The sequence below is a fragment of the Gadus macrocephalus genome, chromosome 12 (genome assembly GCF_031168955.1).
Source record: "Gadus macrocephalus chromosome 12, ASM3116895v1".
In the NCBI taxonomy this organism is placed as follows: Eukaryota; Metazoa; Chordata; class Actinopteri; order Gadiformes; family Gadidae; genus Gadus; species Gadus macrocephalus.
In genome coordinates this window covers 26,457,609-26,482,696 of record NC_082393.1, presented here as the reverse complement: position 1 = coordinate 26,482,696, position 25,088 = coordinate 26,457,609, and the positions used below count along the sequence as shown (strand labels likewise).

At 49.9% G+C, this 25,088-nt stretch overlaps 1 protein-coding gene across 1 annotated transcript in view; it reads right to left on the bottom strand.

The window, feature by feature from the left end:
- The window catches only part of pik3r3b (phosphoinositide-3-kinase, regulatory subunit 3b (gamma)), a 129,648-nt gene extending 105,498 nt beyond the window's left edge, over positions 1 to 24,150 (bottom strand). The window contains exon 1 of the mRNA XM_060067089.1: positions 22,850 to 24,150. Within this exon, the coding sequence (XP_059923072.1) occupies positions 22,850 to 23,207 (358 nt within the window). The 5' untranslated portion in view covers positions 23,208 to 24,150. The remainder of the gene's footprint in view (positions 1 to 22,849) is intronic.
- Between the last annotated feature and the right edge of the window lie 938 nt (positions 24,151 to 25,088).

Below are 25,088 nucleotides of genomic sequence, written 5' to 3'. Positions count from 1 at the left end.
GGACGCCATATTGATGAATCTCAATACATATCCTATTGGCAGTCAGAAAGCGCAGTGATATCTTGTTGGGGGTCATGTTCTGCCCTCCCTTCTGGTCGTCCTTGTGTGTCTAGGTTACTGCGTTTCAATCGGAGGACGCAACACTGAATTAGGGCATGCAAATGAGAACATATTCATCACTTCCTCGGTCCTCACTTCCTCACACTTTTAAGATCAGGCACCTTTCCTTTATTTAGAGTGTACCCGTGGAGCATCCCAGAAGACTGAGGGCCGGACCAGGCCGGACCGGGTGTGTCAGCCACAAGACACACCGGGGCCACCACGACCTCCACACGCACTTTATGAGTGCATACGGGACTGGTCTCAAGGTCTTTACCGATTCTTAGGGCTATTTAACGTGCATCTGTGTTTTTCTTATATTCTTCAACTGTGTGTGTGTGTGTGTGTGTGTGTATGACAGAGGGGATATTACATTAGCCCCCCCCCCCTAATGTAGAGCAGCACCACATGTAGGAACCGATTTCACGGCTCTAATTACAATATGAATGTCTGATTAGGATAATTAGCGTGGATCGCAAGGTAGGTGGTGCTCACTCGGCGATGCTCATTACCTCCGTTTAAATGTCACATGCGCCGGAGAACGGGCCAATAGCGGTGGGCGGTGGGTGCATCCGAGGTTAAGAAAGAGAAAAGATGAGAAAAGTGTAAAGAAAATAAAAAGGGAGCATGGATCTGACGCAGCGAGGGGAACAGCAAGAAACCGAAAGATGAAAATGAATTAAACGCCGGGAGGAGAAGAGGGCATAGAAGGAAATGAGAACCAGGTAGGTGCATGTTAGGAAGGGAGGATGATGCACACAAGCACGCACGCACGCACGCACACACCACAAACTGACACACGTCATTTTCTCTAGCATCAAGCCCACGGGGGCATTGCGTATCAAAGACACAATCTCCGGTGATATGTGTGTGCGGTCAGTGTGCTCTTATTTACATACATATTAAATATGTACATACATACCAACATGCAAACGCTCGCTCGCAGCCCAATTCTAGACATGCAATTTCAGGCTGCATTTTCCAGGGACCTTTAACATGAGTTTGACATTCCGACTTTATCCTCATTTCTTTAAACATGGGAAGATGCGTGTGTGTATCTGTGTGTGTGTACCTGTGTGTATCTGTGGGTGTGTATCTGTGGGTGTGGGTGTTTCTCATTATAGCATATTCATTATAATATGCTAGTACTCTGCAACTCTACTATCTGAAAGCCAATAACTAAACCATATCAGAACAAATTCAAACAAAGAAAGGGCCAATATTGGGCCCCCATTTAAGTCATTATCAAGACTCTCTTAAACCTCATTAGGTGACATTGTGAGTTCCCATTGTATAGTTTATATGGGTAAGCCTCTTATAACACAGCCTATACAATTGAGGGTTCTAATGACCAGCTTAATGACCTAACAAACATCCCATAATAGTACACATACTCTACACTTAGAGAACTAGCAGATGTTGTGGCTGCTCTACCCTGCTTGTATCGTCTGAATCGTTATTTTCCTTTGCATGCACCCCCCCCCCCACACACACACACACACACACACACACACACACACACACACACACACACACACACACACACACACACACACACACACACACACACACACACACACACACACACACACACAGCACACACCTTATCAACTTAAAGACACACTGAGGAGCGTGGGTGTACACGGTCAGCAGCTGTTATAAATAGCGCGCCCGTTCATCAGTTCCATGATTGACCCGATTAGAAAGCAAAGGTATTAAGAAGCTGTTATTAAAGCAACGCAGGGTTCATATAGATCCCCTCCAGAGACGTCGCGTCCCGGCCGCTTATGTATAAATATCATTACGAACCAGCCCAGTCCCTGGGCTCCAGAGACAACCTCATCGATGTCACAGTATATAAGAGCGTGCGTGTGTGTGTGTGTGTATCTAAATTGTATTCAAACTAATATTAAACAACTTTGTTCCTGGCCCCATGACAGGAAATAGCTATGACTGTCTCCAGTGGGAGGGCAGTGTGCACACGTATGTGCTTTGGGTTGTGCATGCGAGCATATGAACATTTGTGTGCGAGTGTGTGTGAGTGGCTTGTCTGTGTACAGTGTGTGTGTGTGTGTGTGTGTGTGTGTGTGTGTGTAGGTTGCTCATGTGTGTGCCTGGCAGGGTAATGGGGGATGCGTGGGTGTGATAAAACAGGATTTCCAGAGGGAAGCGGAGCTCTACAGCCGTACTATCGCACTGTACAGACGGGATTACTAATCACAATGTATGTGTCTTAGTGACAGAGGTAGAGAGAGGGTGTTTGAGAGAGAGAGAGAGAGAGAGAGAGAGAGAGAGAGAGAGACAGAGAGAGACAGAGAGAGACAGAGAGAGACAGAGAGAGACAGAGAGAGACAGGAGAGAGAGAGAGAGAGAGAGAGAGAGAGAGAGAGAGAGAGAGAGAGAGAGAGAGAGAGAGAGGGAGAAATAGAGAGAGGGATACGACTGAACCATGACACTTGGCCAGAACTAAGGCAGCAGTTATTTGTGTTACTCAAACTAAAACCTTGATGGAAACTGTTGTCTCACTGCTGATTGCCAATTCTGAAATAAAGTTGTGTGTGTGTGTGTGTGTGTGTGTGTGTGTGTGTGTGTGTGTGTGTGTGTGTGTGTGTGTGTGTGTGTGTGTGTGTGTGTGTGTGTGTGTGTGTGTGTGTGTGTGTGTGTGTGTGTATGAATGACTGCATTAGCAAGTAAGTCCAGTAAATGAACAAATCAAAGTGCCTTGCGTGCAACCGAGCATTTAATCACTGGGATTAAGATTCATATTTATAGTGTGAGATTAAATGAGATTAAATGGGGGGGGGGGGGGGTAGACAGACAATTAATCCACAGCTGTGAGCATATATTCTGGAGGGGTAGGGTCAGCTCAGGTCAGCTCTACTTATATACACTATATACACAGCAGCCTTTTTCCTTCGATTTCCAGGTGTGTAGGTCAGTAAGCCTAACTGGAAATGTCAGACATTGACGTGAACAGAAAACAATAGGCTCTCTCTCACTATGGGGGGGGGGGGGAGACGGCTTAGTGGCCGAGGTGGAAGGGTTTGGATGATGGATGGTCAGCAGTATGAGGAGAACATCCAGTTCCTCAACGACCGGCCTGCGTGAGATCCCACGTGTGCTTCGGAGTGACTTCACAGATTCTTTCATATTTTTTTTTTTTATAAATTGAAAATGCTCAGCAACGACAAAGAAAGACAAAACCAACAAAAGAGAGGAAGAGAGGGTGAGTGACGGCTCCCTTCTCCTGCCCGCGCCATCCATCACCAGGGGTTGACAGGTGGCCGCACCCTGCTGCCTCGTGCGTGCGCACACGCACGCGCACACGCACACACACACACACACACACACACACACACACGCGCACACACACACACACACACACACACACACACACACACACACACACACTCAAATCGGATTTATCATCTGTGCTTCACAAATGGAGCTGAACTGGCACACTCAATAGTTTGACTTTAATTCCATCACCACAGTGTGAGTAGTGTATGGCAGCATCAGGACCATTGCAGATCAGTCAAAGATATACATGGGTTTTCTCTTTTACAATGTGTCCCTCTATCTCTCTCCCTATTTCCTCCATGATATGAAGGCACCAACATGAGGCCTGTCTGCTGCTACATCACAGCCACAGCACCATCACAGCCACAGCACCATCACAGCCACAGCCCCATCACAGCCACAACACCATCACAGCCACAACACCATCACAGCCACAACACCATCACAGCCACAACACCATCACAGCCACAACACCATCACAGCCACAGCACCATCACAGCCACAACACCATCACAGCACCATCACAGCACCATCACAGCCACAACACCATCACAGCCACAACACCATCACAGCCACAACACCATCACAGCCACAGCACCATCACAGCCACAACACCATCACAGCACCATCACCATCACAGCCACAACACCATCACAGCCACAGCACCATCACAGCCACAACACCATCACAGCCACAGCACCATCACAGCCACAACACCATCACAGCACCATCACAGCACCATCACAGCCACAGCACCATCACAGCACCATCACAGCCACAGCACCATCACAGCCACAGCACCATCACAGCACCATCACAGCCACAACACCATCACAGCCACAACACCATCACAGCCACAACACCATCACAGCCACAACACCATCACAGCCACAACACCATCACAGCCACAACACCATCACAGCCACAACACCATCACAGCCACAACACCATCACAGCCACAGCACCATCACAGCCACAGCACCATCACAGCCACAGCACCATCACAGCCACAACACCATCACAGCCACAGCACCATCACAGCCACAGCACCATCACAGCACCATCACCATCACAGCCACAGCACCATCACAGCCACAACACCATCACAGCCACAACACCATCACAGCCACAACACCATCACAGCCACAGCACCATCACAGCCACAACACCATCACAGCCACAGCACCATCACAGCCACAACACCATCACAGCCACAACACCATCACAGCACCATCACAGCCACAACACCATCACAGCCACAGCACCATCACAGCCACAGCACCATCACAGCACCATCACAGCCACAGCACCATCACAGCCACAGCACCATCACAGCCACAACACCATCACAGCCACAGCACCATCACAGCCACAACACCATCACAGCCACAACACCATCACAGCACCATCACAGCCACAACACCATCACAGCCACAGCACCATCACAGCCACAGCACCATCACAGCCACAACACAACACCATCACAGCCACAACACCATCACAGCCACAACACCACCACAACACCATCACAGCCACAACACCATCACAGCCACAACACCATCACAGCCACAACACCATCACAGCCACAACACCATCACAGCCACAACACCATCACAGCCACAGCACCATCACAGCACCATCACAACACCATCACAGCCACAACACCATCACAGCCACAGCACCATCACAGCACCATCACAACACCATCACAGCCACAACACCATCACAGCCACAGCACCATCACAGCCACAACACCATCACAGCCACAACACCATCACAGCCACAACACCATCACAGCACCATCACAGCCACAACACCATCACAGCCACAGCACCATCACAGCCACAACACCATCACAGCCACAACACCATCACAGCCACAACACCATCACAGCCACAGCACCATCACAGCACCATCACAGCCACAACACCATCACAGCCCCAGCACCATCACAGCCACAACACCATCACAGCCACATCACAACACCGCCCCTGCCCCCGTTTTAGAGGAGAGACAAAGCAAAAAATACGGTGGGAAGGGAAAGAGAATCCTACGGGTACCGCCTCTGAACGTCTAGATTCAACTAATCCAAGAGCTCTGCAATTCTCTCCAGAGCCAACCGACGACAACACACACACACGACACACACACACACGTACTCACACACACACAGAAACACTCACACTCACACACGTCAATTCTCACCCCCTCAATCCCTCATGCCTGCAGTTTGAAGTTTCATTTACATCCCCAAAAGCTTCCCACACTCTGCTATCACCACTGCTGTGCTAGGCTCCGCGAGCAGCAAAGGTCTTCAAAGAGAAGGGCTGGGAGAAAGGGGTGAGGAGGGGAGGGGGGGTGAGGAGGGGAGGGGGGGGTGAGGAGGAGAGGGGGGTGAGGAGGGGAGGGGGGGGGGGGGGGGGGGGGGGGGTGGGTTCAACTGAGAGGAGATTGAAAGGCAGAGTGACAGAGCTGAGAAAGAGTGACTGAAATAGGGGCAGAGATGAAAAATAACAAAGTTTGACATAAATCCCCAGCCCTGGCAAATTGAAGAAGAAGAGTGTAGCTAAAAGAAAGCTGAAAACGCTTTTGAGGAAGAGTAGAGCAAAGTGAAATCAAACAGTGGTCGATCAAAGTGATACGGATCAAACTGAGAAGGGAGAGACAGCCGGAGAAAGCCTGGGATGGGCTGCGGGGCACCAAGCCAACATCTTCACACTTAAAAGGAAAAAGAGAAATACAAATAAAAGTCAGAAGACTATCACACGGCTCTCATACCAGCAGGGAAATCAAATGTTCAACACGCACACAAAACAGAAAGATAGGAAGGAAGAAGAAAAAGCCAAAGCGCCAGGGAGATAGCAGAGAGAAAGAGAGAGCAAGTGAGACGTTTGGCGATTGTTAAATGACTGCAATCAAAGCCCGGCGTCTGAGTCCCGCTCCCCTCGGGTGCCTCGCTCAGGATGTGACAGGGCGTTCTGCCGAGTGTCGGTTTAGCCGTCCTGTTCCAAACCCATTCTTCTCATGCTCCCCAGATAAATGAAAACGATTTAACGCAACGAGCGCCAGAGCTGAGCACCCATCATCAGACGGGGCGGGAGGGACAGATCTGCTACGGCGTGATGGGTTTCGTCTTGCCGCGGCTCCTAAAATCCATTTTATCACTCAACCTCTCTCCCTCTATCTCCGTCTCTCCCACTTCCCTCTCCCACGTCTTAATGGCGGTCAAGCGTTTCCCGTGGCCTTCGGCGGACCTGTCCTAACTAGCTCTGGATTTGTGGGGATTTGGTGTTGGCCGGGGTTTAGACGAGCCAAGAGGCCTGGCTGTCAGCTCTGCCATTAGAGCCCATCATAGGCTCTCCTTTGTGGGCAAGAGGCCCTCGGATTTCCAGCCTCCATCCACCTGCGCCGTCAAAGAAACGGACACGTGGCTTCCTGGGAATAAACCCGGAATCTGGAGTCCTGGAGAATGCATTTACAATTCAGCCTCAGCATGGCGATAGGTGATGGATGTGTGTGCGTGTGCGTGTGTTGTGCGATGTTGTCTGTGTGCGGGTGTGTGTGTGTGTGTGTGTAAGTGTGTATTGTGTGTGTGTGCTTTTGAGTGTGTGTCAAACTGACACACCTTGGCATGCTTTTGTGTGTGCGTGTGCGTGCGTGCGTGCGTGCGTGCGTGCGTGCGTGCGTGCGTGCGTGCGTGCGTGCGTGCGTGCGTGCGTGCGTGCGTGCGTGCGTGCGTGCGCGTGCATGGCTGTCTGAGTGTGTAGGCGAGCAGCTTTCCCAAGGATTGTTTGGCGATACCGTAAGCACATTCTCCATCTCCAACCCTAAGTTAAACAGATGATTTCTCCACAATTGGATGCGGACAAGAAAATAAACAGAATTGATGGCAGAAAGATGGTGGGAGGAGGGAGGAGGAGGGAGGCGGAGGGAGGAGGAGGGAGGAGGGAGGGAGGAGGAGGGAGGAGGAGGGAGGCCCGCCTCGTGCTCGGCCTTAAAAGCCTCGTAATGAAATGATAAATGGAGGACTAAATTGGAAAATGCAAGATGTATTCCAGTGTTTTGTTTCTCTGAGCAGGCCAGGGCGACCACATGGGCCCTGGCTGTGATTAGATGAGAGACGGAGGGAGATGAAGGATGGAGAGAGGATGGAGGGGGAGATTGATTTAGAGATAATGGTGTGTACCCCGTAAGCCTACCGCACGCGCCCCGCCTGTGGAATAGGTGTGTTTGTAAACGGAAAAGGTCAATGATTGAGGGGAAGTCTGGGGGATGGGAGGAGGGGTTGCGTGTGCATGCGTGCACCGTGTGTAAATGTGTGTGCGTTTGTGTTTATGTGTGTGCGTGCGTGTGTGTGTGTGTGTGTTCTTGTGTCTTCATGCACATGGCATCGTGCATCATTGTATGTACAAGAGCACATGATTCTGTGTGCATGTGCACATGAGAGCTGCACTAACTATGTATGGGTATAATGGAATACCCCACAGAGGCTATGGCTGGGTACGGCACAGAGGATGCATGGTGGAGATAATATGGTGTGACACACACACACACACACACACACACACACACACACACACACACACACACACACGTTAACAGCAACACTTGTTTGGTTATTTTTTTTGCACACCCATGCATTTCCGCTGCTAGAAGATATGATCTTTGTTTCATATTCTTAAGAGTAAGGATAAGGAATGAAATTCAGCCAATGAGGGTAGAGCGCTAGGAAGGGTTCATTAGAGAGGTACCCCCCCCCCCCACACACACACACACACACACACACACACACACACACACACACACACACAACCCCCCCCCCCCCGGGAACTGAATAATTAGGAGAGCAGAGGAGTGTGTCTGAGTGATGAATGATGAAGGAATGAGGAATACAAGAAGAAATGACGAGAGGGTTAACGACAAAATGCGAAACAACAGGAAAAAATAAAACACGACAGGAAGAATCCAAACATCGCAGGCGGTCGTAAGCGGCGCCGGCCAGCTTTATGTATTCTCCGTTATACAACCCTTTTAGCGCTAACCCTATTACAGCGGGGACAGACTATAAAAGAGAGCGCGTGTGTTATTGCTGCAGCGGCGGGCCCGGTGAGGGCCGCATTAAGACGTTGGGGACACAACGTTCCCGCGGCCCAGAGGAGCTGTGGGTCATCAGTGACATCATCAACAGGGCCGTCGCCGTCGTTAAGAGCTGCTCACGCAGGGGGTCGCTCACCGGACGGGAGGAGGGGAAACAGAATAAAAAATGGTAATATGCATATTACGTTCCCATTTAGGTGTTATTTAGGAGGCACTTTAGAGACAAGAGACTGAGGCTCTAAAGCAAAGCAACAAACAACGAACTGGACATTAAAACGCACATAACCAGCAATAGACCGCCAGGAACTGGTTATGTTCTGAATTAGAAGAGTATGTTTGTGTATGTGGGGAGTATGCATCCAGACAAACCAACACACGCGCACACACGCACACGCACACACACACACACACACACACACACACACACACACACACACACACACACACACACACGTCAGTCTCCTGCCCATGACCAATTGGATCAAAGAGACTCTAACTAAATAAAAGTAGGACTAGTGTAGCACGAGTAGTCCTGCTATGTATTTGTATTGTGGCGTGACGTCAACACGTCAATACACCATTGCAGCTTTAAGCCCATGATATCATCCATATGTCTGTTGCGGCCATCTTCCCAGTAAATAACGACAGGCAGGCAGGCATTAATAGGAAGCAGCATGCAGCACTGTGGGAAGCAGCATGTCATATTTATTATGGACGGCTCCAGCGAGACGCAGCACGGTGGCCCGGTTTGGAGAGGAGATGGAGAGCAGAAGACCCAGCGATCAGTACAAAGAGCTGAGCACTGCAGACCAGCCATCAGTACAAAGAGCTGAGCACTGCAGACCAGCGATCAGTACAAAGAGCTGAGCACTGCAGACCAGCCATCAGTACAAAGAGCTGAGCACTGCAGACCAGCCATCAGTACAAAGAGCTGAGCACTGCAGACCAGCCATCAGTACAAAGAGCTGCAGACCAGCCATCAGTACAAAGAGCTGAGCACTGCAGACCAGCGATCAGTACAAAGAGCTGAGCACTGCAGACCAGCCATCAGTACAAAGAGCTGAGCACTGCAGACCAGCCATCAGTACAAAGAGCTGAGCACTGCAGACCAGCCATCAGTACAAAGAGCTGAGCACTGCAGACCAGCCATCAGTACAAAGAGCTGAGCACTGCAGACCAGCCATCAGTACAAAGAGCTGCAGACCAGCCATCAGTACAAAGAGCTGAGCACTGCAGACCAGCGATCAGTACAAAGAGCTGAGCACTGCAGACCAGCGATGGACTGGGGAGATTCAAGAAGAGAGAGACGACTGTGGTTAGAGAAGACGAGCTCTGTAGAGAGGAGGATCAGAACAATCGGACAAATCCTTTGTGTGTGTGTGTGTGTGTGTGTGTGTGTGTGTGTGTGTGTGTGTGTGTGTGTGTGTGTGTGTGTGTGTGTGTGTGTGTGTGTGTGTGTGTGTGTGTGTGTGTGTGTGTGTGTGTGTGTGTGTGTACTTAACAAATACAAACTGAAAACGGTTGAATTTGTTTTTAATAATAATAAAAAACTAAAACATTTATAAATAATAAATAGTTAAATAAATCAATAAAGGAGGAAATGACATCTGAGGCGTTTACAGAGAGAGAGAGAGAGAGAGAGAGAGAGAGAGAGAGAGAGAGAGAGAGAGAGAGAGAGAGAGAGGCCAGAGTAGGGAATGAGAAGGAATGGCTAACCCCCACTCAGTGAAGATCTCCCTCCCATTAATAATACATCACACTGTCTCGCTCGGCCTTATCTCCATTTTTTATCAGTAATTAGCATAGCGCTCACATCTACTATGCCATAAATAAATGAATGTGTGTACAGAGAAACAGAGCCATAGCAGACACTGCGAGTGCTTTCTGCGGTGGGTAATACCGTATGCATTCCACTGCATACTTTGCTTGTATGTCTGCGTGTGAGCGCCCGCCGCCCGTGTTTGGAGTTACTGTCGTCTAATCGCCTCTCTCAATTAAAAAGCCATACATAAAAACTAGCGCAAAGAGAAAGAGAGCGCATAGGAGAGGAAGCGAGTGAGAGAGTGCGAGTGAGAGAGAGTGAGAGATAAATCGGTGTTTTCCGTGCACAACATGCGAGGGACTAAACTTAGAAAAAGGATGCTTCCATAATGACAGCCTTGTCACAGGCTCTGGAACACACAGGGCCATCACAGCGGCATCTGAGGAGAACCAGAGCTACGATAGATTTAAAGGTCATCTCTTCTCCCACAAGCCTCCATACGCCTGCTGTACCCAACAAACAGCATGGAGGACGTCCAGACTGCTGAGAGTGCCTGTCAGTTAGAGGAGAGAGCATCTCTCCCTGAGAGAAAGAGCAATGGAACACAGCCAGCCAAAAGGGAGGGGGGGGAAGAGAGAGAGAGAGAGAGAGAGAGAGAGAGAGAGAGAGAGAGAGAGAGAGAGAGAGAGAGAGAGAGAGAGAGAGAGAGAGAGAGAGAGAGAGAGAGAGAGAGAGAGAGAGAGAGAGAGAGAGAGAGAGAGAGAGAGAAACACACAACACAGGTGGAATCTGAAGAGGAACGACAAACTGTCTCTCAAAGACAGACATGTAGAACAGAGATGGCGGAGCAGAGACTGAGTGGAGTTCAGAGACACAACTGGGTTGCAGAACGCGCTTTTGGAGGATGTGTGACCCAAATTACTTATCTTTCCATCCATTTGACAGATTTTCGTAACATTACACAACTATGAATATTGTTACGCAATGCAGAACAGGACATACATCTTTCATCGCTACTTTACAGACGAGGGAGGAGGGCTTGATTTTAATTCAACTTGTTGCATAATGTTTAAAGTAATTGGTGCCGTCTCACCAGGGCTGCAGCTAATGCAACGGCTAATGTAACGTTTCGATGCGTGTCCTTCTTGGTAATTACTATAATTCAATTATAACCCAAAAAGAGAAAGTCAAGCGTACAGTTCTGACTCTGGCTTTTGCTCTAATAATAACTAAAGAACAATAGATAGAGATAGAGAGACATAGAGATAGGGAGAGATAGCAAAGGAAACTAGAAAATGCAATTTCCTGCAGAAATGCGGTGAGTGGTGTGGTACAAAGTGAGGTTGAAAATATTTTTTAATAAAGCCACATAGATTAAGACATAAAGAAACGTTAAATGGCTTAAATCAAGTGACGGGATTTGAACAAAAGTTCAAAGTCTAAATGGAGTTAACAATGTAAACATGCACACCATTTAAGAAAATGTAAATGGTTGGAAACAAACAAACTGACAGCTGAATAGAAAGTGCAAAGCATTGCTAAAATGCAGAAATGTAAAATGAATTGAACTGAAGAATCTGAAAGGTCAAATGCTGGTGTGTCAGTGTCAGTGTTGAGAGTGTGTGTGTGTGTGTGTGTGTGTGTGTGTGTGTGTGTGTGTGTGTGTGTGTGTGTGTGTGTGTGTGTGTGTGTGTGTGTGTGTGTGTGTGTGTGTGTGTGTGTGTGTGTGTGTGTGTGTGTGTGTGATGTTACAAAAGAGATAGTATTTTAAAAGTAGAATATCTTAAAAAGTGTAAAATATTTAAGAAATCTGAAAAGAAGCGCCCGACTTCAAGCTATTCTGAACATTGTAAAATTGAATGGAGTCTATAGGTGAAAAATTGAGGAAGGAGACAGGTCCCAAAGTTTGTAGGGGATAATAAAGAGGAAATTTAGAATAAAGCTTATGAAGAACAACAGTTGAGCGCTGCATGCAGCACTCACCTGATAAATGGCCCATAGGTTATTTAATGTCGACTCACAACCTGCAGTATGGTCTAGACTCTAGACTACTTTGTGCATAATTAAGAAATCAATAACTTAACCAACCGCTTACAATGAAAGTAGCCGTCTTAAAAGGTTGTCCGTGCATCATGTAAGCACATCATAATGTCCGGGGCTCATCCCCCTCCAAGGCCCCTGGCTTTATGTGCTCCGTCAAAGCAATCAGAGGAGGAGGTCAGCTCTCCAGGCTCGGGGCTCTGGAGTGGAGCCTTCACGCATTCTGTCAACTCAAAACCTGTGTGGTTAACCTCTTAGCCACCACCTCGACGAACACACGCACACACACCTGCACACACGCACACAAACCTGCATGCACACACACACACACACACACACACACACACACACACACACACACACACACACACACACACACACACAGCAGTACCCCTGCGGTGACCCTTGATGTTTTTGCTCTGATCACAATTACAGAAAGGGAAGGTAACGTTTGGAGGAAGATATAGATGGAGACCCAAGGGGTGTGTGTGTGTGCTGTGTGTGTGTCTGTGTCTGTGTCTCTGTGTGTGTGTGTGTGTGTGTGTTTTGTAAAGGGCTGAGGCCGGTGCGGTCTTGGTAAAGTGACAGAGTGCTGAGGTGTCACTGTGCAGTGCTCTCCCCGTCTGCTTTGAAGCTGCTGCCGTTTGGTTTCTCCTCTGCCGGAGATGAAAGCCGAGCGGCAGCGCGGGGCTCGTGGAGGCATGGCGGTTTAACCGTCGGGCATAATGAGGGGAGCAAAGGATTAACTGCTGCCAGAGGAGAAACCCTGACCCCATTTTCATTTTCTTAAGACTCAACTTGAATTTCAAGTACAAGTGAAATAAAACCCTGTTTAATAGAAGGCATATGTTGCCCTTCTATATACTCTATAGTTAGAACACGGGCAATAGCAAATTAGCCTTATTGACATGATCAACAACACAACATGTAGCACCATGACAAAGGAATTAAACATTAAACGCAATATTCAAGACAATCTGTCAATGCTACTTCAGTTTTCCTTGTAAATTAGATCAAAGAATCATCATGTGCAACATGGTGCATATATTTCATTGTCATATTCAAGTGGATTTAAAGCTACCCAGATTTGAAGAATCATATAAACATTAATCCTGTGCCAGTGGAAGGCAGTATGTTGGAATGCACCCGCATTTTGCCTGTAGGGCTTAGCAAAGAAGGGCACCACGTTGACATGCACAAGGACACACATGCTCAAGCACACACACGCACGCGCACACAAACACACACACACACACACACACATTATAATCCTGATTCCATGTACTCCATATCGTCAGAGGACAACAAAGGAGCTGTGTGTGGTGTGTGTGTGTGTGTGTGTGTGTGTGTGTGTGTGTGTGTGTGTGTGTGTGTGTGTGTGTGTGTTTGTGTGTGTCACCACATATCTCTCATTTCAGTGGGATGTACTCATCTAATACCAAAAACCCTTGAAAATCTGCTCCGCTATGTTACTTTTACGAGCCAATTAATCAGCGCCCTCCTTGGCAGGCTGGTTCAGGCTTCCTCAATGACGTGCGTCACACTGGAAAGTATTTTAACGCAGATGGAAGAGACAGATGGAACAGATTCATCCATTCGTGCCGTAAAAAAATATATTTTTAAGAGTTATAAATCTATGTTTAATCAAAATGGTTACCTCATGCACGGCCCACGGGGTACGTGCATTACCGCACCCACCAATCATAGGCAAACGCACACGTACACGCACGCACGCACACACCCTCCCATGTCTCTAACTGCCACAAGTGGGGCAGTGAAAGACGTGAAGGGGGTTCCTGCTCGGTACAGGGGACTCCTCTGTGCCGCGGTCTGTTAAGACCCCCGGGAGGAGAGGGGGCCGCCACACAGCTTTGGTCTGGGGGGCCGCCACACAGCTTTGGTCTGGGGGGCGACACACAGCTTTGGTCTGGGGGCCGCCACACAGCTTTGGTCTGGGGGGCCGACACACAGCTTTGGTCTGGGGGGCCGACACACAGCTTTGGTCTGGGGGCCGACACACAGCTTTGGTCTGGGGGGCCGACACACAGCTTTGGTCAGGGGGGCCGACACACAGCTTTGGTCTGGGGGGGCCGCCACACAGCTTTGGTCTGGGGGGCCGACACACAGCTTTGGTCTGGGGGCCGACACACAGCTTTGGTCTGCTGCCATCCAGCAGATCCAGCGGCTGCGACGCCAACGAGCGCCCCAGACCTTCAGAGGGTGTTGGGTCGAGGTTCATACAAGATGGTTGTACGCACACACAAAAAAACAATAACGGGCTAGGAAACAGGCTTGTCTCCTTTAGTTGATTGTCTCTAATTAAGATCCCGGCGCAGATTGTGGCAGAATAACACGTTTGGCTCAGAGGGCAAACCGCAGTAGTAGCGATCGCCTTCAGCGGCATTAAAGTAACCCATTAAAACCACAATATGCATTAATGGCCCACGGCAACTCAGAGACAAGCAAAAACACTTCAATGATTTTTACTATGCCAGCAAAATGGCGGAAATTACAGCGGTCAACCGGCAATGTGCGGGCCCTAGATAGAATACGGGAGCCATTAAAACACGTCGGAGGAGTGCGCCATAAAAGTCTGGATATAAAAAGCTTGTGGTTTTATAGGCGCGAATAAACCGCGGGCGGAACGACGGCAGGGTGGCGAAACAAAGCACGCTGCTCTGGCTCAGCCGGATCTCTTTCACTTGATCACTCCTGTTCTTTTCCTTTAAACATAAAAGCTGGTCCCGGGTCAGTGCGCACGGGGCCAGAAGGATCAGGACTACAGAGCAGAGCCCAGAGAGAGGCCCGGGTCTGTCTCTCTCCCCCCCGGGTCTGTCTCTCTCCCCCCCAGGGTCTGTCCCTCTCCCCCCCGGGTCTGTCCCTCTCCCCCCCAGGGTCTGTCCCTCTCTCATCAGGTCTCTCTCCCCCCCGGGTCTGTCCCTCTCCCCCCCGGGTCTGTCTCTCTCCCCCCCGGGTCTGTCTCTCTCCCCCCCCGGGTCTGTCCCTCTCCCCCCCGGGTCTGTCTCTCTCCCCCCCCAGGGTCTGTCCCTCTCCCCCCCAGGGTCTGTCTCTCTCCTCCCCAGGGTCTGTCCCTCTCCCCTCGGGTCCCTCTCCCCTCGGGTCCCTCTCTCCCCCCCCGGGTCTCTCTCCCCCATCGGGTCTGTCCCTCTCCCCTCGGGTCCCTCTCTCCCCCCCCGGGTCTCTCTCCCCCATCGGGTTCGTCCCACTGGAGAGAGACCCGGGGGCCGAGCGGCCCTATAAGAGCCTCTGGCGGGGGGGGCGGCAGCGGCTCAGAAGGCGGAGCGGGGTGACTGGTGACCGGAAGGTCGCGGGTTCGATCCCCGGCTCCTCCTAGCGGAGCGTCGAGGTGTCCCTGAGCGAGACGCCTCACCCTGACCGCTCCTGACCAGCTGGCTGTCGCCCTGCGGGGTCGACTCCGCCGTCGGGGTGTGAACGTGTGACTGAATGGTCGCCTTGGATAAAAGCGACAGCAAAATCCCCTTAATGTAAAGGTAAAGGTAAGAGGGTCTGAGTCAAAGCGTACACCATGCCCTGACAAGACAGAGGAGGACAGCTGCTGACAGGAGCCTCTTCACGCTCACCTTCTTGGCCCGACTGAACTGCGCTTCCTCTTCTGTTTTGTCGTCACAAGCACCCAAACAGGCACACAAAAACAGGCCAGCAGTCGCCTGACTGTACACTCCTCCAGGCCCGCCGAGAACCACAAGCCAACAAATCAAAGCATCACCATGGAGAGTTATCTCCCGCCGTGTCCCGGGATCCTCTCCTGCTTTACCGCTCTCTTCATTCTGCCTGCTCAGTTATTTGTTCTCCTCCATGTATGTTTTTATGAGCCGTTCTCTCTCCATAGAGCCGGCCAGCCGCCCATTCATCACTTTAACACACCGCCTCTCCGGCCCTTCGGTAATTGACTTTCAAAACAGCGGAGATAAACCTCACATACCCACACACTTAAATATATATTTATATATTGATTTCTACATACAAACAGTAAAACCTGAGTGATTGACAGCATTCACATGCTACCCACAGTATTGTCAATGTCCAGGTGTTGATGTGCGGTTTCCCCCGTTAATGATGTGGATACGTGGATTTACTGAATCGTTTTGCTTGTTAAGCGACCATCAGGCCATTATGGTCGCCGTTTCACTCCTAACCATCGCTTGGAGGAGCCCCCCCCCTTGGTTTGTTTCCTGGGATTAGCGGCTACATGACTTGACTTGAACATAATGTCACGCCCAAAGTAAACTACTGATGCGCAAACAAGAACAATTCTTTGAATTGAGGCCAAAGCTGAACATCTTCCATTTCAAACTAACAAGTCATGCATTGCTGGCATTGTTTGATTGCACCAGCCATCATTTAAAACTATAATTATTCATTGCATTTGCATAGCGGTCCTCTTGTATTTTCAAGACACCCAAAGCGCTGTACACAGTGAGTAAGTGTGGTGTGTGTGTGTGTGTGTGTGTGTGTGTGTGTGTGTGTGTCTGTGTGTCTGTGTGTCTGTGTGTGTGTGTGTGTGTGTGTGTGTGTGTGTGTGTGTGTGTGTGGGCGGCTCAAAACCGAACACACACACTGTTCTCTAAGTGTTGACCTGTGTGGAGCAGAGAGCACCGTTCCAACACTCCATCATCATTCCAGCCGCGTACGGCGCGCACGTCGGGCGCGTTGCCTCGCTGCCTCAATGTCAAATGAGCCAACGGTGCGTAATTCCGCAAAGTTCATTAAGGTGTAACATAATTGACAGCGCAAATTGCCTCGGATTGCCTGAGCCGCGGCGCGTCTCTAAGAGGCGGCGTCGGCGGTAGGCGAAGACGAGCTAATTATCGCGCCGCTCGTCTCGGGGCGCAGAACGCCACGCACACACGCACTAGAGGGACGGCTCTGCACCGCGATGCACGGCACACGGCTCATCTCACTGGGGCAGCAGTGCTTGTTGTGCGTGTGGGGTGTTTATGAATACACCGAAAAGATGTAGATCCTATAAATACAGAAAATAAACCAAGAGAAGAACAGTTGCCAAGGATCCCCCCCCCCCCCCCCCCCAGCCATTATTCCATATGGGAGACGCATACTGAAATAGGACAGGAGGATCCCACACACACACACACACACACACACACACACACACACACACACACACACACACACACACACACACACACACACACACACACACACACACACACACACACACGACCAATGTCTCCACGTCAAATATAATCCCGAGACTGAGTATGTGATACGACTCACAAGTCCCGTTAAAGAACGTTCCGGAAACCAAACTCAGAGATCTCTTTCTTCCTGACGGCTCCAAACAAAGTAGAAGAGGAAGAGCAGAGAGAGGAGGAGGAGCCCAGGGATCGGCCGTGGAGATGAAAGACAGCCGACGAGGCCCAGCGAGACACGGGAGACAAACAGCCGGGGAAGAGAACAAGGAACTGCTGCTCACGGAAAGAACAGAGATTTCATCTCTCCGAGTTTATCTTGACATTGAGGTATGAAGACATCCAAAGCGTTTCCTGCTCTTCATCACACACACACACACAGATTTTCTTGCAAAAGTAACAACGTCATGGTACCACGACCCCGGCAGCAGCAGCATCCCTCCCTCCCCGCTGCCCCCACCCAGACCACCGGCCATCCAACCCCGATACGGTCAAACAGCGGCGGGCTAACGAGGTAACAGCAGCCGAGGTACATCTGAATCCACTAACGAGGTGGTTAGGCCGAGCCTCAGCCTGTTAGGCCGATGCAGGAGGCATCGATCCCCCTCCCCCCCTCCCCCCCAGAGACCCCCACCCTCAGCCGGCCTCCAAGTGAGGCTGATCCCCCGCTAGCCGCTGGTCGGCACGTCTCTCTCTCTCTCTCTCTCTCTCTCTCTCTCTCTCTCTCTCTCTCTCTCTCTCTCTCTCTCTCTCTCTCTCTCTCTCTCTCTCTCTCTCTCTCTCTCTCTCTCTCTCTCTCTCTCTCTCTCTCTCTCTCTCTCTCTCTCTCATTATCTGGGGCTGCAGAGCTTCGGCACGCGTCCTTGATTACATCAATCAACTCTGCACACACTGACGCACGCACGCACGCACACGCACGCACGCACGCACACGCACACGCACACACACACACACGACAACAGGAGACACGGCATGCCTGGATCAAGCTCCAATAAAAAGCTTACTTAAATGGTCCTATGGCTGTTGACCCCTCACTCTAACCTGAGTTTGCGCGTGCGTGCGTGGATGCACTGGGGTGGCGAGGGGGCGGAGCAACGAGCCGGTCTCATCAGCTCTCCCCGCTCAATGGAACCAGCGCCTTCGCCACGTGTTTACAAACGCCCCCGCTCGAACCGACCACGCTTTCAATGTTTTGATGAGGTTTGGGGGCGGGGGTTCGTGGATTGTGTGTTTGTACGTGAGGGGGGGGGGGTTGGATAGCTGGAGTTTGATAGAGAGAAAAGAATAAGAAAAAGGTGTTTCGGAAATACTCTAATTATGCTGAGTTTGTGTGTCTGTTGTGTTTTCTGAACACCAACCCTATTCACTCATCACGGTAAACGGTAAATGGCCTGCCTTTATGCAGCGCTCTTCTAACCAGTGGCCTCTCAAAGCGCTTTACAATATTGGCTGACATGTCGCCCTATCATGGTCAAAGTGCTTCGCCACCCTGGTAAGTGTCGATCCATCCCTCGCCCCTCTTTATAACGCTAAGATACCGGGCACTGTAACTCATCACAATGGAGACACAGGAGCCCCCTAACCTCAGATTCCTCCACCCTGTGTCTGCGATGAGGGGGGGGGGGGGGGGGGGGGGCGTCTGGATGTCTGGTGTCTAATCAGCTTCCTCATTTACATCAAAGAGTGAACCGGCATCTCGAGGCGATAGACGCTGGGGGCAACGCGTTAGCCCGCTTATCATCAACCAGCAGCGCATTTGAATAACACCTTCTGAGCGTACTCTGGTGGCGTCGACCTTTTAGCTTCCACCGCCCACCGCGGCCCACGCTGTACCTGCAGGGGATAACCAGGCGCCTTTAAAGGGATTCATTAATGGACATTGGATGAAGGTGTCTTGTGTGGTGAGCGATGGGCAGGCCTGGGGAGGTCCACGCTATCAAGGGAGGGAATAGCGGTGGGTCAGTGATCATGAAGGGGTTGAAGGCGGCCGTTGTAGACCCTGCTATTAGGGTTGATTGGTGGGGATGGTGGAGGTGGAAGCAGAGAGACTGAGGCAGGTTGGATTAGAGGAGGACCTGAGCCTGGAACAGGAAGCACGCGGAGCGAGGGAGACGAGTACACGAGCGAGCGGTTAATAATTCAGGCGCTCCTGTGCTATTTGGTCTGTCGGGGATCTCTTCAGGGCCTGGGAAAGACATCATGAAAGCTGATCCCCCTCAAAGAGCATTTTCCCTACCTCAGATACCTCTCAATCGGTGTGAGCCTGTACTCGACCAGCGAGGATCACGCCAGGAGAATAGGGAATGGCGGGTCAGAATGAAACAAGATTATATTCTTGGCAGTCTTCAAAGACGAAGCAGATGAACCTGAGTCCCTTTGCAACGCCTCATTCCGTGAACTGGAGACCAGATCTGAAGGACGAGATGTGTGGAAGGGACCATGTTATCAATCTTTAATCTCTTCTTTCGTTGCTTTTCCCCCACTTTGACCGCTGGGACTGAACCGGGCATCAGGGTTTCCTATTCCTATCTAAAAATATCCCTCATAGTTGTGATTCATGTATGTAGGTCAATTTCTTCAACAGTTGGCTCTGTTCAGGTTCATGTTTAAGTGGTTCTAAACAACACGGCAAGATCACACAATAAATATAAATTCACCATTGCACACGATCGTATTAGTCATATAAATCACTTTAAATAATGTGAATGTTAATTTAAAGAAAGGATCCTAATACAAAAATATCAGCGAGTAATGGAAGTGTCGGCCAATATCTGAGGTCCAATCTATCAATCACCTCCACCATGGTTTGAAGCAGAAGAGACATTTTGTCAAGGGAATACTGAGTCAATTATGCAACTAATTTAATTTTGCAAGATTTCTATTTCTAACAAATCACAAAAACTATGAAAATATTTTATCTGTACAAATTCTTACCATGGTAACTTGGAAATACTATGTGTTCAGAATCTAGGCACCAACATAATACAGTGAAATATTACATCATTCATAAAAGCTGGTAGAAAATGTTTTCCTCAACATCTGCATTCTATGTTTTTATAGGACCTTAACCTAATACAACTTAATATATGAGAATAATTATATGCATTTTCTTTGTATTATCCTTTTTATACTACAGTCTGTTATATTACAGATGGCACACAGAGAGTGTTAGATCAGCGATATACAAGCCCTCTCCCACCAATCCAATCAAGATCATCCTCCACCATGCAGTAGATTAATTGGATTTACACCTGCTCTAACTCTATCTGAAAGAATTAGCTGTCACGCAAACGGATGATCTGCCTGCAGAGCCTATTAATAATGTTTAGGTCCGGCGGTGAGGTCATCAATAAGAGGGCGGGGCAGTGGGGGGGGTGGGGGCTGGTTGATTAGGAGGGTTAGGGTTAGGGTTAGGGTAACCCTAACCCTAACCAACACGCTTCCATCCAATCCCGTGAGAGGAGCCATCAGGGTGTGCCGGCTCGCCCCCGGTGGAGCTCTGTGCTTCAGCTAGCCTAGCCTAGCCTAGCCTAGCCTAGCCTAGCCTCTGAGGGGTGGTGCTGCGCCGCGCCGCGGCGGCTAGCGCTCTACTGGAGCTGATTGGTGGCTGCAGGACTGTGGCATGTCAGGACGCAAGCTCGCCAGCCAATCAATTATTCAGGACAGACACAGCCTTGTGCTAATGCAGGGTGCTAGGGAGAGGATAGAGAGGCGGAGGCAGGGAACAAGGGCTGGCCTAGCTGGATGGCAAAGCATGCTTTGAAGTCTTGCAACCACATAGTAACGTAGCGAGGGGATTAGCCGGTGGGAGATGAGAGAGAGGGGGAAGTCTGTTAAGGGGGGGTCGGGGGGGGGGGGGGGGGGTGTACAGCCAAAACCAAAAGGTTATATCTTGTTTATGCTAAGGCGATATAGGGCGATAAGGCAATAAGGCAACAAGAGACAGAGGAAAACAGAGAGAGAGAGAGAGAGAGAGAGAGAGAGAGAGAGAGAGAGAGAGAGAGAGAATGGAAGGAGGGAGAGGAATGGAGGGAGTGGAATGGAGGGAGAGAACACTGCTGTCCATCTGACCCATTTAGCAAATGGAGAGCAATAAACCAGGAGGAGTTCTTTAGCTCCAGAGTACGGCTCCTACCAGGATTCAACCAGAGCTCACCACACCATGCCTGTAAAAACACTAATCAAAGCTTCCAGTGTTGAGAATAGCCTTTTAAATGGCAAGGTCTGTTTTGCAATATCCTTTGAAATTGCTATCGCGTTATCCTTGGACAGATTCACTCTTAGCCTTGGAGTAAAATAAAAGTGGTGTGTGGATACAAATGGGCAAAAGAAAAAAAAATTGAAAATCCACAAATATCATGATCGTATGAACCCAGTCTGAACATTTGGGAGCGGAGGATATCGTAGTCAATTGAACAAGAAAAACACTCTGGCTGCACTTCTTGCCACGTAAAGACTTCAATTTAATTCCAGTGAGGGACAAATGTGAATACTGGTATCAGATTTCGTGTTTCAAAGTGTGATCATTGAGTTTCAGATAGTTCAGTAAACCTTCTCCCAAACTCCATTTGTAAAATTTCAAATGTTATACTTGGTTTTCTGTGATGTAAACACAGACGACGCATGTTACATATATGTGACAGAGACTTGAAGTTAAACATCAATTATCAAGTACTAATGGTCGACCCCAAACTAATGGTCCCAGTCAGTATCATGGAGCAAACGGACCAAACCCTTGGCCTTGTCGGGCCGGTGAGTCAAGCTTTAGGGTGGCAGCATAGGACCACAACACACTGGCATTGCTCCTGCTCCATCGTACTTCGTAACGCGGCCTTGCATCATTCTATACAGAGGCCAGGCTAAGCATGACAAGCTACGTGGATGCATGATTAAAGGTGCTGTAGGTACAATTTAAGAGCTAACGTTTGAGATGGAAATGGCTGGGCCATCCTTCAGCCAATTGAGTGAAACGCTCTGTGAGAATATCAGTTTCAGGTCGACTGCGCGTGCATCTGCGTGTGACCATTTAGAGTTTAGATACTCCCGGGTTATTTCAAACCAATCAGGGCCTCTCCTCCATTACTGCTTTGGGGGAATCCATCTTGTCTGTCAAACACACGCGGTGCGTTAAATGGAATGGCAGGGAAATGGAGGGAGGAGGGGATTCATTTTTTTTGTGGTTTAGTTTCAAAATGGTGCTCTGTTCCGCTCTGTCGTGCCCTCTCTCTTGCCGACCTGGGGGTCGTACCTACGGCGGCTTCATCATACATTTGATAAACGGTGACCTTGGAGCAGGCGAACATCGACCACACATCCCTTCACAACAACGTTTGGCCGGAGAAGGAGGTGGGGTTCCTACCTGAGGCGCAGAGCCCGCCGGGCGGCTGGGGTCCCGTGGCGGTCTGGGGCCCACCGGGGGTCCAGGGCCGGGGCCTGGAGGGCGGGCCGGACCGCAGCATCACCGCGCCCACGTATTCCACAAAGGTTCCCGGGAAGTCGCCCTTCTCCTTGGTGCGGTCGTTGGTGCCGTGCAGCCACCCCCGGGGGCTCCTCTCGTCCCCGTCCTGGTAGGCCGGGGGCCCGGGGCCCGGGACGGGGGCCTGGAGCAGCGAGGCCTTGGCCACGGTCAGCGTGTCCCCGGGCTGCAGGCCGATGTCGTCGCCGCGCTCCCGCTTGTACTCGAACAGAGCTCGGTACTGGAAGCTCTCAGACGCCATGGCGAACCCCCCGGCTCATGGGGAGAAGGGGAACAGTTCTGGGCACCGAAGAGGTCTGACAACTGCTCTGGAAGAGGACGTTTATCGATGAATAAAATGTATATATGTACAGACTGGAGTTAGTGAAAAATCCTGGAAGGGATCCCTGAGGTCAAACCTGAGCCCCCTTGAAGCTTGTGATGCTACCTGAGATGTTGTGTGTTGGGGACGACTTGAGAGCTCACAGTAGATCCGTAGAAAACCACTAAAAAGACCTGATCACTGATGGTTTTGGTTCCAAGGTTTGCGTCAACTGCAGGAAAACGAAAATCTGTTTTTATCAAAAAGCTGATTCTTCTCGGTAGAAATAAAGCTTTGGTAAAACCACAAGCTATTCAAAACTACGCGGGCATGGTGGATAAAAAGAGATTATTCTTTGTGGCCCCGATTAGTCGCGAGATTGATCGGACCCCGGCTTCTACCACTTCTAAAGCGGCCCAGTGAGCGCTGTCCTGCTCCCAGACAGGGGGAGCCGAGTGCTGCTCGCTGCTCTGCCCCCGGCGCAGCACATGGCAGACGTGAGCCAGACAGACGACCACCTCACTGCGTCTGCAGTGGAGAGAGAGAAGAAAGGGAGCGGGTCTCCACAGACCAGCGTGGCATCCTTCCTCTCTAGGATGAGGTGACCCAGACACCGTCCCCAGCTGCCGGCCCCCACCCACCCCTCTGTCTGCAGTCCGGCAGACAGTCTACTGCATTTCTTTTTCTTTTAAGGAATAACAAAAATGGCGACGTAGAAGGAGAAAGTTAGGGGCGTCGGACCACGGCGCAGTCCTTCAGGAGTGACAAATGCGACGACGACCAAGACGGGCACACCTGAGGAAATCCACTGCAGTGCAGAATTTTGGGCTTGTTGTTGGTGCGCCCTCATGCGCACCCAGCTCCCTGCCCGCCCTCCAACGCAGCCTCCAACGCAGCCTCCTGCTCAGCCTCCCGCTCAGCCTCCCGCTCAGCCTCCCACAGCCTCAGCCAGACACCTGGAACTTCAATAAAGTTACAATGTCAATATCACATGTTTTATAACAGCACACATTTAGGATAGTGATATTTTATACATAAATAGAATAAAGATATATATATAATACATATATATAGACATATAAATAGATTGATATAATGATATATATATATATATATATAGATTATAGAGATATAGCTATATACATGATTAATGAAATTATTATTTATATTGCATGGAAATGGGACCTGCACACACACATCACAAAGTGACCAAAAAGGAATACTAAAGCAATCTACACATCAGGTAACACAAGGTATAAAGTGGCATTTAATACAAAGTAGGTCGTTTTGACACTGAATATCTCCCTGCTGGTTGATCTCTCCCAGACAGAGCGCCTATCAATTACAAACATGACGAGGCGAATACGAACTTCAGGGCAGACAGCGTGCACGGCAACTCGCCTGCGTGTCTGTCTGCCACAATCTGCGAGCAAAAACACGGAGAAAACTCACCTTTGCAGTTGCACTGGCGAGTTCTATATTCTTTCCGTCGCGGGTAACGCTAACAAAATTGTTCACCGATACACTTTACATAAATCTCAATAATAAAAACCCCGACGTCCATATAAGCCATCAGAAAACATGCGTGGCTGGTCCACCAGACAGTCGTCGCGCTGAACACTGTAGTACGGCAGTGCTGATGTCAGTAGACCACGCCCCCGGCGTCTGCGAATTATTCCAAGGTGGACCAGACCGCTGCCGCTGCCGGTGCTGATGCTGCATCCGCCAGCACTGACCTGCTCACTATTTACCAGACATTGGGATGACTTTCTAATTCATTTATCGAAATTAGTTTGTGTATTTGCAACGGAGAAACAGATA